The 17,747-nt window shown below is 39.5% G+C and overlaps 1 protein-coding gene across 2 annotated transcripts in view; it reads left to right on the top strand.

The window, feature by feature from the left end:
* The first annotated feature begins 13,245 nt into the window (after nucleotides 1–13,245).
* LOC141083487 (potassium voltage-gated channel subfamily A member 1-like) overlaps nucleotides 13,246–17,747 on the top strand; it is a 120,328-nt gene continuing 115,826 nt past the window's right edge. For both annotated transcript variants that reach the window (XM_073567774.1, XM_073567775.1), the window contains exon 1: nucleotides 13,246–17,269. In XM_073567774.1, coding sequence (XP_073423875.1) covers nucleotides 13,850–15,790 — 1,941 coding nt within the window. In that variant the 5' untranslated portion in view covers nucleotides 13,246–13,849 and the 3' untranslated portion in view covers nucleotides 15,791–17,269. The remainder of the gene's footprint in view (nucleotides 17,270–17,747) is intronic.

Genomic DNA, 17,747 nt, shown 5'->3' with positions numbered 1-17,747 from the left:
TCCAATAGGTGGCACTAGAGTTCTAGTCCTATTCCTCTCAGAAGAGACAATTTGCATATTTCCCAGAGGAGCATTGCAAGGCTTAAAAGTCTCCTCACCTTGGCATGTCAATCTGCCTAGAAGAATTGTTGGCCCTTGGATACGTAAAAGAAGTGATGCTGAAGGCAAAATGTGGTCACCAAAACATGGATTTTATGTTTTTATTCATTCACTTTGCATTGCGTTAACTGATAAAAATAAACTATTAACACTTTTATTTTTTCTATTTTATTTCTTACCTTGCAGCATTTTTCTCAGACCTGCCTAAAATATTTGCACAGCATCTATCTCGATTAAATGGACCACGTCAAGAATAGAGAGGTGGCTGCACATACACAGCATTCCCTCCTTCTTTTCTATAGGGTCCCAGTTCCGGAAATCGGTTCTGGTCCCACTGGTGGGATAGCGTCGTGATGACAATTCATGAATGTTTCGGAACACCTCTTTAAGAAGCAGAACGAGGCAAGTAAAATAAGGGATTTTCTCTGTAGATTCTTGCTAATGTCAGCGAAAGTGATCCATGTGATATGGATCATACCATAGAATGGATCTAAAATTTTTTAGACATTCATATTCTTCATCCAAATAGAAAATTACTTCGGCACTACCGGAGAGTGCCGAAGTATTTTTCTATGTTATTGAAGACTATGTCCTACTTCTGAGAACCGCAAAGGTTTTTTTTGCAGTTGCTTCTCCCATATCCTTGATCTAGTCATTTATTGGGATGACACTACCGGGTCTACAACATAAAAGAATGAATGAATGACCACAATTCTCGTGGGTCTCCTGACCCGAAATAACATCCTCATATACAGTAGACCCATACGGTTCTTAGGACAGGAGACGCTTAGTTGCTCCAGAATTTTGCCAAGTAATCACTGACTGTAAAATATAGTCTCGGAACAATACGTTCTTCCCTTCCCCCAAAATTCCAGGCTAGTGGAAGTTTAAAGGAATTGTCTCATTTTGACCACCACTTTCCGATGAGAGATGAAAAGTGGGAACTCTGAGGGGAAATTTATGGTTGGCCACAAATTTTGTAAATCTCAAAAACGGCAATTTAAAAAAAAATTAAAAAAAATCCTATTTTAGCATTTCCTTATCACAGTGTTTAGACGACACGGCCTGCAAAATACACGTAGAATTAATTCATTATTTTTCCTCCCCCCCCCTTCCTGTGGATTAGCCCCCCCCGGTGGACGGAGGATGCTTATACAGATGTTTCTGTGATTTGCCACTGACTATGCGTTTAATCCTCGCGAGCATGAAACATTCAATTGGAATCACCATCCGGAAGTCGGGAGAGCTTAAACTGAAAACTACGCTATCCGCTCGCTCTGAATGAGCGCGGCACGTAAAACGTCAAGCTGTTTTCGGATTAGGAAAGTGATGAAATAGATTGGGCGCTGACCTGTTTCGCTGCACATCTTTGTAATGAGGCGACATATCTGCACTAAATGGAGTCGCTAATGACTGTGCCGTTTAAGCCATTATTTGATAATAGAGAGGGGGGGTCTCCAAATTTAGGGGAGAAGTATAAGTCCAGGAAAGCAAAAAATTAAAAATGGAATATATTTTTGGCAAAATTTAAACAAATTGTTAAAAAAATGTTTTAAATTAAATTTCTTAAAAAAAAAAAAATTAAGCGGGTTCTTCGGGACTTTGAACCCTATGTTTAGAATATAGTATCAAAGTCTGAACAGTGGGGGTCCATTCCCTGGCACTACAGTTTGTCTTATTTTTACAGATGGGCCACCAAGACAATATTAAAAATTAAAGGTATGTGTTACTCAGGAGAGTCTAAGGGTGAAATTGCCAAGCCGGTGTAAGGAGACTTTTAGGCTATGCAATGTTCATCTGGACATTACTTTTCTATAGCATTCCATTTGCTGGGTATCCATATTCGGGACCCAGTCCTGCTTGGCCCTTATTCACATTAACATAACTAGGTTACATAGTAAGGTTTTAATACTAGAGGTTAGGAGTCTAAGGGTGAAATTGCCAAGCTGGTGTAAGGAGACTTTTAGGCTATGCAATGTTCCTCTGGACATTAAGTTTCTATAGCATTCCATTTGCTGGGTATCCATATTCAGGACCCGGTCCTCCTTGGCCCTTATTCACATTAACATAACTAGGTTACATGGTAAGGTTTTAATACTAGAGGTGAGGAGTCTAAGGGTGAAATTGCCAAGCTGGTGTAAGGAGACTTTTAGGCTATGCAATGTTCCTCTGGACATTAAGTTTCTATAGCATTCCATTTGCTGGGTATCCATATTCAGGACCCGGTCCTGCTGGGCCCTTATTCACATTAACATAACTAGGTTACATGGTAAGGTTTTAATACTAGAGGTTAGGAGTCTAAGGGTGAAATTGCCAAGCTGGTGTAAGGAGACTTTTAGGCTATGCAATGTTCCTCTGGACATTAAGTTTCTATAGCATTCCATTTGCTGGGTATCCATATTCAGGACCCGGTCCTGCTTGGCCATTATTCACATTAACATAACTAGGTTACATGGTAAGGTTTTAATACTAGAGGTTAGGAGTCTAAGGGTGAAATTGCCAAGCTGGTGTAAGGAGACTTTTAGGCTATGCAATGTTCCTCTGGACATTAAGTTTCTATAGCATTCCATTTGCTGGGTATCCATATTCAGGACCCGGTCCTGCTTGGCCATTATTCACATTAACATAACTAGGTTACATGGTAAGGTTTTAATACTAGAGGTTAGGAGTCTAAGGGTGAAATTGCCAAGCTGGTGTAAGGAGACTTTTAGGCTATGCAATGTTCCTCTGGACATTACGTTTATATAGCTTTCCATTTGCTGGGTATCCATATTCAGGACCCGGTCCTGCTTGGCCCTTATTCACATTAACATAACTATGACACATGGTAATGTTTTAATACTAGAGGTTAGGACCATCCTGATTTAGGTACACCTTTTCGTAGTGGGATTTCTTTTATGCTTTTTTTTAGATTAAAAACAGTGCTTGCTATGTACTCTATGGTATTTAGATGCACTATTGCTTTTACTTATTTACTTACAGCAAGGTTTATGTTCATTTTATTTCTGTCTTAGGATTTATTCTAAGTCAGGTAGCTTGGCTTGTCAAAGGGTAGATTTTGACTTTTAGGATTGCGGCATCCAATAGGTGACACCAGAGATAAAGTACTCTTCCTTTTGAAGAGGTGGTTTGCATATTTAATTTCCCAAAGGAGTATTGCATGGCCTATAAGTCTCCTTATGCTGACTGTAAGGAGAAATGTTCCCCCTTTGAACCACAGTCAGAGGCCTCTTATCAAGCCAAATCTGATCTACTGCTTGGCACTGATGAGGAGGTAATACCCTGAAACCTGTGTCTGCAAATGAAGTTTCTAGTTTGGCTTATTGTGATTCATGCACGATGGATTGTTAAAGGGTCAATATGGACTTTTAGGATTGCTGCGTCCAATAGGTGCCACCAGAGATAGAGTACTCTTCCTCTGAAGAAGCTGATGACTACTTCATCGTGAATAAGTCTGACATTAAGTTGGGCATGACATTGTGCCAGGTCTTCTAATCAAAAAATGCACAGGCAAGTAGGATGTGCTTCACCAGCCATGGACTACCGGCCAGGGTCCTGCAAATCCTTTTGCACAACTCTAAAATGTCATCGTATTTCTTGTTGGTAGATACTGTAGATCATGGTGGATCCTTCTTCTGAGACCCTCACTGTTGTTCTCCTAATTGCAGAGCATACCAGTAAGCCTTGGACAATTTGACCAGGTGAAGCTCTCTCGGCAGAGCCTGTGTGAGGGTGTATAAGAATCTGGTTGTTTCATAGAAATGACCTAAAAAAGGGGTCAAGAAGATAACTTGACCGATCCATTTTGGTTTTACAAACTTCCAAAAAATGGGATGGTGATTACACGAGTGCACTCACAGATTGGGTGGTCCATGAACTGGGGTTAAATGTTCTGAAAAATGTCGGCTTTTTGCGCAGGTTTTGGCATTCCCCCGAGTAAAATTATGGAGCTAACATGTCCGATAGTTCTGGATTCAGATGTCGAGAGGATTGGATAATGGGTGAAAGAATAGTGTTAGCAAAAGTGTAGCTATGAGAGGTAGGGTGATAGTTGTGCACATGGATCTTAGTGCCAAGGAGAAGACCTTCAAAGCCTCTCTGCCACATATGAAGACATCAGAATTATCGGTGACGTATGGTAGTTATGGGGCACGTTACATATCATGTTATGCCTCTGCTCGACCTAGTGGATTTGTCATAAAGCCAACCATATGAAGCCTCCCGTAATGTTGAGATTTTGTGCTGATACATGTTGCCTCTGCTCGACCTAGTGGATTTGTCATAAAGCCAACCATATGAAGCCTCCCGTAATGTTGAGATTTTGTGCTGATACATGTTGCCAGTGCAGCGTCAGGCCTAGCAGACTTCACAACATACCCATGCCTGTCTGGAGTTGGGTTTCCATAGAAACCATCAAAAGTAAATGAGCTTAGTTAGCGATTATTAAATTTTTTTTTTTACAGAATTTCTGCATCTTTACGGGACATTGCTATTATCAGTATTACCATATCTGTGCTATTACAGCTTCACAATATAAACCGCACAATATCTGATGAGTCCGGGGTACTTTTCTGACAGTCTGTGATAATCCATTTCTGAATGGCTGTATAATCCTGTAAGGATGTTTCAACTCAATCTCCACTCACCAAGCTTGATTGCCAGTTCCTCAGTGTGCCTCCTCCCTGCTGAGATCTCACACTACTCAGTACAAGCTGTAGCTGTCAGTTTTTCTAGGTGGGTGGAGATCGCATACATTGGACACATAAAATGCTCATTGTAATGGGTTTTTCCCTATTCGGGGACCCCGGTGATGACTTCTGCTCCACTAATTGTCTATGGAATTAACATAAATAGCTGAAGGCTATAGCAGAGAATTGGTTCTCCTTGTAGGTTTTGCTCTGGTGCATTTTCATTTCCGAGGGTACCCTTGACCATCATGGACATGCCAGGAAATCATGACGATCATTGGGACAACCTAACAAGTGGGTTATTTACAAGACTGGAGGGTCATCTGTTGATGGTGGTTCAACGAGGGCTGGTGATACATGTCTATTTACCGCCTACTATATTTAAAGCCGTAAAACTAACCCGAGCTCACTCTGTATCGGGTGACAACTTTGGAGACACTTTGATCTGTATTTCCTTCCGTGTCCAGACGGCACCGGATACTCTTTTATACCTAGGTACGTAAGTCTTTATTTACATGCCAACATAGGTCATATGATACCCATGCCAATTATGGATCAAATACCCAGTCTTGAAATTCCATATCTGTTTCTATTTCTGGTAATTAGACAACGTCTCCCAAAATTGGTGCCAGTTGGTTAACGAGTTCCGTTTTATGCCCAGGGTCAGTCTTTTCTTTTCCTTCCTTAAGATTTCCCGGCACCTGAGACTTCTGCTTCCAGAAAAGCAAATGTATACAGTTGTGGCATTTTCCGGACTGGCAGAGTGCAAGTGCTTTACGAGAACATATACATTCGTAGGGTCTATTCCTGAAACGAGGACCTGTCCATGACTGTATATAATTCGTCTTCGCTCCCTCAGCAGAATCTCATACCAATCCACCAAGGTCATTTTTCCTACCGGTTGTCTCCTTCATTCATGCCAGGGGTGAAGCGGTAGCAGTTGTACCCTGGGAGGTAAAAAAAAAAGCTTTCTGTGCCACATATTAAACTTCTGGAATTAGAATTCTGAAAAGTGATCGATTTCCAAGTTTAGAACATATACCACCAATATCCAATTCGTGTGGGATGGACTCTCGGCACCCCCGAAAATCAACTAGATGGAGATAAACAGAATTGTGTCTGGGCTGTATATATTTTCTTGTGGACAGTTGTGTCCCTGTTTTTGGAAAAAACTCCCTTTAATTATATTGTGCAAAATCCTGCTTTTAATGATCGTCTGTCATCTGCAAAGTAAACTGGTAGCAAAAGTTTAATTTCCCTATAGTGCCTCCGCAGGAGAAGTTGGGTACTACATAATTCACTTTGAGGTCAATTCATTTTTGGTTTTATCCAGAGGAGAGATGAGGGTCCTGAATTGTGTATCCACATTTATTAAGTTATGATTTTCTTACAGGGTATGATAAAAAAATGTATTCAAATAGTTGGGCAACAATCATTATCTTGACATGGTGTTATTTAGCTCAATCTCAGCTTTATGTCCCAAGGATAGTCCGGGCGGTCTCCAAATTTTATGATGCTGTAATACGACAAGCATTGAGTTCTATGGGGCATAACTGTACCTCCATATGTCTCCACCAGGGAAATAAAATCATGGAAAGCTCCACTGGTCCAGTACATAATAAGCCAAAAATAATTTACATATGCGTGACGCAAAGGGGGTACGCAGTTGTCCTCGGTGCAAAATTACAAAAAAAGAAAAAAAGTCGTTAGTGACAAAATCCAGGGCAATATAAATGTCCTGGATCACCGGGTGATCACCACTTTGAACTCTACCAGCGTCAACGTCATGCCACTACAGTTGGATCCAGTGGTGGAGCAGGGACCTACAGGCTCCCTGCTCCACCACTCTCCAATCTAGAGGATACTGTAGACTAAGAGGACTCTTATATTGGGTACGTATAAGCTTATTTTTTATTTAACTTTTTTTTGTAGCAGATAGCATTTTTACTTTTATAGAGGGCCATCAGGGTCATTATTTTTTTCTAAAATGGTTCCAGAGAATTAATAGTTTCCAAAGGAGGGCAATCAGAATTTATTTTAGGGGACGCCAAATAGTATATTACAGCATATACATACATATATATATTTGCTCTCTCTATAAATATACATATATATACACAGTATATATTAATGTATACATATATATATATTTTTTTATTTTTCTTAAGGTACACCAATCATCGCATGTTTGAGGTGTCTGTGGATTAAGTATTTTTTTTTATTTGCTGGGAAATTGAAGTTGGATTTTATATTCTTGATTACAAAAGTGGACAGCCTAATCCCATGGGAATTGAAAACCTAGCTCGGGGTAACGCTCTTTCCCACGCTGATTTTCGGCATTCAATGGCTATGACATCTGTTTAGCTTTTTTCCAGCTCTGCCATGCATTTCCATACAACCTATTTTTCCACCCGTCCTGCACGGAATAATTCTATGTATAGGCACATATTTGGCGTCAAGTACGTTCATTTATAGGGATTTGCCGTTTGCTAATCTGGAAAATGATATTAACTCTTTCCTCCTTGAAGTCTGCTGCCTGCATGATTCCCGAAGGAGTAAGTACATGAGCTCACTTCACCCTAGAGCAAAGGTGCCAATTTCAGATACACAGAGGGCCAAAATTAAAACCGTGGACAAAGTCGCTGGCCGACCTTGATATTACCGTAAATGCAAAAATGTCTGCAATTGAGGAAGTTTTGACTTATCATCAAATATAACGATTAACTTTTTTTTTTTTTTATAAAGAAACAAACTTAAAAGGGGTTGTCCCACAAACAAATTATATTTTAATTAATAGATCTTAGAATAAAATATTGGAATAATATAATCTGTTATGTAAGAGCATTAAAAAGCATACGGCCCAATGACCTAAATTAAATATGTAATAATAAAGGATACAAAACCTATAATAATACAGATAGTAAAGTATGATGCCAATAAAAGTAACCTCAAACACAGTATGATACCCCCACAGTGAACTCCTCCACATAGAGGGTATGATGACCCTACTGTACTTCCCTCCCTCAATACCCTCGGCAAAAAATGGTGACCCCAACACAGTTTGATGACAGTATAGTTGACAGAAAAAGTGCTCTATACAGTATAATGACCACAAAAAGTGTTCCATTCAGTATAATGCCCCCATATAACGCTCCAAACAGTATAATGGCCACGAAAAGTGTTCCATACAGTATAATGGCCTCACATAGTACTCCATACAATATAATGGCCCCAAATAGTGCTCCATACAGTATAATGCGCTCCACATAGAGCTCCATACAGTATGATGCACTCCACATAGAGCTCCATACAGTATAATGGCACAACATAGTGCTCCATATAGTATAATGGCCCCACACAGTACAGTATAATGCACCCCACATAGCGCTCCTTACAGTATAATGGACTCACATAGACCTCCATGCAGTATAATTCACCCAACATAGTGCACATTACAGTACAATGGCCTCACATAGTGCTCCATACGGTATAATGGCACAATATAATGCTCCATACAGTATAATGGCCTCAAGTAGTGCTCCGTACAGTATAATGCACCCCACATAGTGCTCCTTACATTATAATGGCACAAAGAAGTGCTCCATACAGTATAATGACCTCACATAGTGCTCCTTACAGTATAATGTGCCCCACATAGTGCTCCATACAGTATAATGACCTCACATGGAGCTCCATACAGTATAATGTGCCCCACATAGTGCTCCTTACAGTATAATGTGCCCCACATAGTGCTCCTTACAGTATAATGTGCCCCACATAGTGCTCTGTACAGTACAATGGATCCCACATAGCGTTCCTTAAAGTATAATGGACACATATAAAGCTCCATACAGTATAATGTGTCCCACATAGTGCTCCTTATAGTATAATGTGCCCCACATAGTGCTCTGTACAGTATAATGGATCCCACATAGCGTTCCTTAAAGTATAATGGACACATATAAAGCTCCATACAGTATAATGTGCTCCACATAGTGCTCCATACAGTATAATGTGCCCCACATATTGCTCCATACAGTATAATGTGCCCCACATAGTGCTTCATACAGTATAATGGCTCCATACAGTATAATGCGCCCCACATAGTGATCCTTACAGTATAATAGACCCAACATTCATCATTCCTCCGCTGCTCTGGTCTCTTCATGTTGTATTCGGCTCCCCTGCACATCTTGGTTCAGGGAGCGCATTGTGATGACACTTTAAGACTTGCTGTGCGATGTGAGATGTCAGATGCAGAGGGGCAATCATGGGAGATGGAGCGTCCCTCCTCCATCATTGCTTTCAACTGTATCAACATCCAGGATGCCAATATATGGTAGTTGAAAGTTCGATGCCGGGTTAGGGGACCCACTCATTGTCATGGACCAAATATACATAGGGGACCCGCCCTGCCGTCGCGGGCCAAATATATTCACCCTGTGGGCCAGATTTAGCCTGCAGGACAGATTTTGCCCGTAGGCCAGAGTTTGACATATGTGTCTTAGTGGCTACATGGTTTAAAAAAAAATTCCCCAAAAAACAACCTATAAGGCCCAAATGTTGTAAGGTTTTTATTTTAACTGTGTTAAATTCCCTCTTAAAGAGAATCTGTCACCCCATTTTTGGCCTATCAGCTGCCGGCACCACCATCAGGGGCTTATCTACAGCATTCACCCGGGGGTCCGGTCCAATGGGTGTCACGGTCTGGTCGGGCGCCTCCCATCTTCTAGCGATGACGTCCTCCTTCTTACTTCTCCCTCGACTCCTGCGCAGGCGTACTTTCTCTGCCCTGTTGAGGGCAGAGCAGAGTACTGCAGTGCGCAGGCGTGGGACATCTCTGTCCTTTCCCGTCGCCTGCGGACTGCAGTACTTTACTCTGCCCTCAACAGGGCAGAGAAAGTGTGCCTGCGCAGGAGTCGAGGGAGTAGCAAGGAGGAGGACGTCATCGTATGAAGATGGGTGGCGCCAGACGGGACCATGACACCCACCGCACCCGACTCCGCCCCCGGTGAGTATAATCTAACGTGTTTTTCTTATCTTTCAGGTTTCATCGGGGGCTTATCTACAGCATCTGCGATCACTACTATTACTAACACCAAAATCACTACTACCACCAAAACCACTACTGCTGTTACTACTATCACCACCATCACTAATACCACCACCACTATTAATACTATCACCACCACCACTACTACTACTATCACCTTGACCACTACTACAACCACTACTACCACCACTATTACTACTACTGCCACCATTTTTAGCACCATCACTACTACCACTACCATCAGTACTACTATCATCATCACTACTACTACCACTACTAGTACTTCCATTATGACAGCTACTACTACCACTACTACTACTATTATTACCACTTCTACTACTACCACTACTAGTATTACTACTACTATTACTACCACCACATTACTACCAACACTACTATTACCACCAAAATAACTACTGCCACTACTACTTCTATTTCTACAGCTACTACTCCCACCACTACTAGTACTACCACTATTACTACTACCACCACCACCACTACTACCACTATTACTTCTACTACCACTACTACTAATACTACTACTATTACTACTACCACCACTACTACTAATACTACTACTACTATTACTACCACCACTACTGCTAATACTACTACTATTACTACTATCACCACCGATACTACTATTTCTACCACTCCCACTAATACTACCTCTGCTACTACTATCACCATGTCCACTAGTACTATCACTACCACCACTACTACCACTACAATTACTACTACCAGTACTGCTACCACTACCACTATTAATACTACCTTCACTATTACTACTGCAATCACTACTACTTTTAATATCAATAAGACATGTTATCACTACTACAAAATACATTATACCACTGTACTGGTATCACTAATAGTAATATATCACTACTAACAATATCACTACTATATATTACTACCTCTACAGAGAATATTTTACAATTTGTATCACCAATAGTAATACACTATTGCTACCTCGACTGCTACTAGTATCAATATAATATATTACTACTGCAAAGTACAAAAAACCATGGGAATCACTAATAGTAACCTATCACTACTATTATTGCTAATAATGAATGATATATAATAACTACTGTCCCCAAATATTCTGCGAGTATCACTATATTACTTCCATTACAGGATACATTATATTACTAGTATCATTACTAATGACATACTGTATAACTTCCACTGTCATAAAGATATGTGACTCTACTACTACTAGTACAACAGATTAAAAATAGTAGTTGTAATAATAATAATAATAATAATATATTGCTATTATTAATATTATAGTACTACTACGACCACAACTGATATATTAGTGTAATAATTAGTATTACCATTTTTAGTAGTATTATTACTCTTTTTATCATTATCGTCACTATTGTCATATTGATGCTAGTAACAGAATATCAGTATAATAATAATATATTAGTAGTCATAACACATGATGATAGTTGCAATAGTAACAGCAGCAGTAGTAGTAGTAGTAATAATAATAATAATGCAGTAGTTAATGCTAAAAAAAATATAGTAGTAGGAGTAGTAATGATAATAATGATAATAATAAACAACAACAGTAATGGTAGTGGTGATAATAATAATAGTAGAAGCAATAATGATTATAATAACAGTAGTAATCGTAATGATAAAAACATAATACTGGTAGTAGTGATGATGATTACAACAGATGTAATAGTAATGATAATAAAATGATAGTACAACTCTTACTACTACTAACAACAGTAATAATGATAATAATTACTATTATTATTATATTGATATTAGTAGTAGTATAGTAGTATAACACAATAATATATTAAGTAGTGGTAACACTAATGATGATAATAATAATTAAAACAATAATAACAACAGTAGTAGTAATAAAAGATAGTAGGAGTAGTAGTGATAAAAAGAGTATTAGTAATGATGATAATATAATAGTAGTAGTAATAATAAGAATAATAACGATATTAGTGGCAATGATAAAACATAACATTGGTAGTAGCAATAATAATAAGAACAGATGTAGTAGTAATGATAATAAAATAATAGTACAACTCCTACTGCTAGTAACAATAACAACAACAGTAAATATGATAGTACAATAGTTTATAGTTATTATGCTAATAACCAAAGTGGTGCTAGTTGTAATAAAAATAACTATAATAATATCAATTACTATTATCATCGTCATAGTAATACTAGTAGCAGTATATTAGTATCATATAAAAATGTATTAGTAGAGATAACACTAATGATGATATTCATAAAAGTAGAAGTAATAATAACAGCTGTAGTAATAAAAGTGAGTAGCTGGAGTAGTAGTGCTGATAATGATAATAACAATGGAAGTAGTGGTAAAAATTGTAGCAGTAGTAGTGGTAATAATAATATTAATAATAATAACAGTAGTAGTTGTGATAATACAATAGGAGTAATGATAACAGTAATAGTGATAATAGTACAATAGTAGTAGTAATAATAATGATAATGATAATAATAACTGTAGTAGTAATGATAATACAATAGTAGTAATAATGATGATAATAACAGTGGAAGTAATGATAAAAATACAGGCAGTAGTAATGATAGTAATAACAGTAGTAGTAACAATGATAATAATAACAGTGGTAGTAATAATGATAATAATAATAACAGTAGTAGTAATAATGATAATACTAACAGTAGTAGTAATTATAATAATAATACAATAGCAGTAATAATGATGATAGTAACAGTGGTAGTAATGACAATACAGGTAGTAGTAATGATAATAATAACAGTAGTAGTCTTGAATCTTGATAATAATATAATAGTAGTAGTAATGATAATATAATAGTAGTAGTAATGATAATATAATAGTAGTAGTGATAGTAATAACAGTAGTAGCAATGATAATAAGAGGTGTAGTAATATTACAATAATAGTACAGCTCCTATTTCTACTACTACTAGTAGTAATAATGATAATACAATAATGATACTACTGATAGTAGTAATTATGCTGATAAGTACAGTAGTACTAGTAATAATGATAATAAATCATGTCTGACTATGGCCATTATAACAAACAAAGCAATGACAATGTATCCCCCCCCCACAGGATCCCATCCCACCCTGCCTGACACTCTTCCCCTATTATTACTCCAGGGGTCAGGTGACCACAGAGTAACATAACCCCCCCAATCTCCTGGATTCCCCACCTTGGCCACTTGTTGCTGACTCTTCCAGCCCCACATTTCCCCCCTGTGCACTTGTCTGTCCTTCCCTGCCCCTCTTCTTCCATGAGAATACTTTGCATTGCAGCACAGGCACTGTGAAGCACAATGCCCTCTCCTCCTCCTCCTCCTCCTCCTCCTCCTCCTCCTCCCCCTTGTCTTTTTTTTTTTTACAGAATAGGCAGCATTAACTACTCTGAGGCTGGGTGACATAGAGTCAGCTTAAAATAACATCCCCCCTACCACCTCCCCATAAAGGCAGCAGTGCACATCAGAAGTCTGTGTAGAGAGGGGTCTTCTCCTGCTTGGTACCTTCACCATCAGCCTGTTGCACAGAAGTGGCCAAGCAGAGCTGTCCATCACCAGTCCATGGGGTGGGGGGTCTCTGTGGTTCTCCCCCTCCCTCAGGTTAGATTAATGCACAAGCTTGAAGGATAGAGAGGGAGAGAGACAGGAACAGATTGCTCTCTGGAAAGCCAGGCATCTGCTTCATAGAGGAGCTTGGTAACCATGGATGGAGGAAAGCAGCATCTTTGACGTCAGGATTAATGATTGGTCTCTCATCTGGGTTCCCTCTCCTGGTGTTGTGAGCACAGAGGTCTGCTCTGCTTCCACTCTCTTGCATATATACTCAGTATATTCCTTTTTTTTTTTTGGAGATGATCCAGCACTAATTCCCATTGCACCCACCACCCCCTTCTGTGTCTCCATCTCAGGGAGGGGAGGAGGATCTTCTGTGACATCCTGCAGAATGATTGGGGCTGATGAATATTTCATGGTTGAAGAATGGAGATTGCTTTGGTGAGTTGGGAGAACGGTGGAGCCCCAGCTGTGGCTGGGAACACAGCAGCAGCAGAAGATGGAGCCACCACCACCACCACCTCCTCCACCACCACCACCATGCCAGGCAGCACAGCATCCAGGAGGGATCTTCTCCAAATCCCCAGGGCACCATCTTGGCTGAATGATTACAGTCAAGGGAGAGAAGAAGTCGGTGGTGAAAGCTGCCAGAAACGACCACAACAACATCATCATCAGAAGCAGCAGCAATATCAGCCACCAGGGACCGGGCAACCAGGAGGAGGAGGAGGTGGTGGTGGTGGTGGTGGAGGTGGATGTGGAGGAGGAGGTGTGGGCGATCGCTTGCAAAGCAACAACATGATCATGAGTTATCCTGGCAGTAACATCAAGGACTGTGACATAGACACGGTGATCAGGTTGGATGAAGAAGAAGAACCCCATGCCCACCACCACCACCACCACCACAACCTGCCAGAGGAGGAGGAGGATCACCACTTTGACTTGGGTATCATGGACCACGAAAATAACCAAAGGGTCATCATCAACATCGCTGGCTTGAGGTTTGAGACCCAACTGTCCACACTCAACCAGTTTCCAGATACTTTGTTAGGTGACCCCGAGAAAAGGATGAGGTTTTTTGACCCTCTGAGGAATGAATACTTCTTTGATCGTAACAGACCCAGCTTTGATGGTATCCTCTACTTTTACCAGTCTGGTGGCAAGATCAGACGCCCGGTCAACGTTTCCATTGATGTTTTTGCAGATGAAATTCGATTCTATGAGTTGGGTGAGGAAGCCATGGAGAGATTCCGAGAAGATGAGGGCTTCCTTAAAGACGAGGAGAAACCACTTCCAGGGAATGAGTTCCAGCGCCAGGTATGGCTTATTTTTGAGTATCCAGAGAGTTCTAGTTCTGCCAGGGGTATTGCCATAGTAAGTGTGCTTGTCATCCTCATCTCTATCATCACCTTTTGCCTGGAAACCCTACCAGAGTTCAGGGATGAGAATGAGCTGCCCCCAACACTGTCCACGGTGCTGAACGACACCCAACAGCCTACTCCCCCCAGTGGACTGACAGATCCCTTCTTCATCATAGAGACAACCTGTGTCATATGGTTCACCTTTGAATTACTGGTCAGGTTCTTTGCTTGCCCCAGCAAATCTGAGTTCTCCAAGAACATCATGAACATTATTGACATTGTGGCCATCATCCCTTACTTTATAACCCTTGGCACAGAGCTGGCTGAGCAACAGACTAACAATGGACAGCAGGCCATGTCTTTGGCCATCTTGAGGGTCATCCGGTTGGTAAGGGTCTTCAGGATATTCAAGTTGTCCAGGCATTCAAAAGGACTGCAGATCTTAGGGCAGACTTTGAAGGCCAGTATGAGAGAACTGGGGTTGCTAATATTTTTCCTTTTCATTGGAGTTATACTGTTTTCCAGTGCTGTCTACTTTGCAGAAGCTGATGATCCAGAGTCTCATTTCTCTAGTATTCCTGATGCTTTTTGGTGGGCTGTGGTTACTATGACCACAGTGGGCTATGGAGATATGAGGCCGGTGACTGTTGGGGGCAAAATTGTGGGTTCCTTGTGTGCCATTGCGGGCGTACTCACCATTGCTTTACCCGTCCCTGTCATTGTCTCAAACTTCAATTACTTCTACCATAGAGAGACCGACCATGAGGAGCAGGTAATTTTGAAGGAGGAACCTAGTAGTGCTCAGGGTAGCTGTGCTGGAGATTTGAAGAGAAGTCCCAGCAAATCTTCGCTCAACAAGTCTGTAGTACACTTGGAAAATGTTGAGGGCATCAACAATGGAACTGGTACCTTAGAAAAGACTAACCTCAAAGCCAAGAGTAATGTGGACCTTAGAAAGTCCTTGTATGCTCTGTGTCTGGATACAAACAGGGAAACGGACCTGTAAGAACCCCCCGTCATCATCATCAACCAACGCAGCCCAAAAGACCCTACAAAGAAAAATCACAATGGAAGAAGGGATTTTTTTTTTTTTTCACTAAGGATATATTTTACAATAGAGAATTTTTGTGGTCTCTAGGTAGCACCTGGACAGTATTTGCTGTTGGAGATATTTTTTGATTTTTGTTACGAATTTTTTGCAGTATTTCAAGTCGACTGATCAATTTTATAACTAATTTCATCGTTAATTGTCGAAGTGATCCCCCACCCCCTCCCCCCTCCTTGGAATATAGAAAAAAAAATTTTTTTAAGACAAATTGGGAACAAAAAAAAACCTTCTATACATTTTACGAAGACTCTTTGGATAGCAAATAATTTAAAAAAAGAAGAAAAATCCTGAAAAAAAATCTATTGTATAAATATTTATTGGACATAATTTAATTTTTAAAAATATATATATTTTATTTATATTTTGTGAAATTTTCATCACCGAGGTAAGAAAAATAACTCTAAAAAATAATAATAATAAAAAATTACATACACCTGTTGTGAACACAGTTATGGTCGATTTAGTACGTGCAGTGGATTTTGGTGCTCTTGAATATAGCAGGAAATTTTTTTTTTTTTTTTTTTACTTTGGAAAATATTGTATGGTTATATATAAATATATATATATTTGTGAGCCTTAATTTATTAATTGATGTAGATTTATTTCTTTACGGAAAAAAAAAACTTTATTAAAAATGTTTACGCTACCTAATCTCGGTTTAATGATCCTTTTTTTTAAAAAAAACTATAATAAGTGATTCATTTTCACCCCCCCCCAAAAAAAAATAAAATAAATGCACCCACTGTTAAAAAAATACATAAATAAAAAAATTAATAAAAAAAAAAAAAAATTCTAATGTAATGATATTTTTTTAAATCTTCGAGACGCGGAGAACGAGAAATTAAAATACAAAAAAAAATCCAAGTTTATAGCCTACAACCAAATATAGTAGCAATGGTCTACATCAACCTTCTTCTAGGCTGCGCTGGGTTAATTTATGGTGAACAGATGTTCCGCTCGGTCCATGGATCAAATCCCTCTTGTTATTTTTGTGTCGTACACAGAAAGTAAAGGGAACATCGTTTTGCACTTGATGTCCTGCTCAGTTCCATTACTTTTAATGTGGAGAAGTATGGAAGGGATAGTAAAGGAGAGGGGGATGTGGGGTGGTTGAGTAATGCAAAAACTCATCTCAAAGTAGTCCTTCAAGACACAAGATCTCCTCCCTCTGTGATTATAAAAAAAAACTTTTTCCATGGATGGAAAACAAAAAAAAATAAAAGAAGAGAAATGAATCTTCTAGACCAAATGGAATGAATGAATCCACAAAGATCCAAGAAAGCTGCTATGGCCTTCCGAAGATTTGGAAGAAGACCACTTGAATCGAGACTGATTGAGTAGAAGGACCTGCCCAAGACTTGAGATGTGAGACAACAGGTTGGTCCATTTGTTTTTCTCTTACGTTCCTGATGTCATCATGGGTGATCGTTATTCTATATTGTATGTATATGCCTATCTATATGTTACATGGGGATGTGGGACAATAATGACCCAGTACATGGGGGAAACCCATAGCTGAAGAAGGACCAGAATTGGTTAATAGGCCTCATTCATAAAAATGCAACAGGCGTGCAATTGTTTTCTGCTTATTGTTATTTGTTTCATAGGAGTCTGATATCTTACTTTTTTTTTCCTGTAGCAAATATAAAAATAGTAGAGAAGGGGAAATTCCATAGAGGAGCGCAGAGCCGGGGTGTGTGCAGCTTCTACGGCAGATCTACTCTGGGCATGGGGCTGATCACTGTCCATATACAGGGGGGCACTATAGGGGGGAATCTGGGCTACTGTGTTCTCATCTATCTATTATCTATCTATTATCTATCATCTATCTATCTATTATCTATCATCTATCTAT

The sequence above is a fragment of the Dendrobates tinctorius genome, unplaced genomic scaffold (assembly GCF_039654945.1).
Source record: "Dendrobates tinctorius isolate UK_male_01 unplaced genomic scaffold, ASM3965494v1 ptg000020l, whole genome shotgun sequence".
NCBI classification, from domain to species: Eukaryota; Metazoa; Chordata; class Amphibia; order Anura; family Dendrobatidae; genus Dendrobates; species Dendrobates tinctorius.
This window is presented reverse-complemented; position numbering and strand designations above follow the sequence as displayed.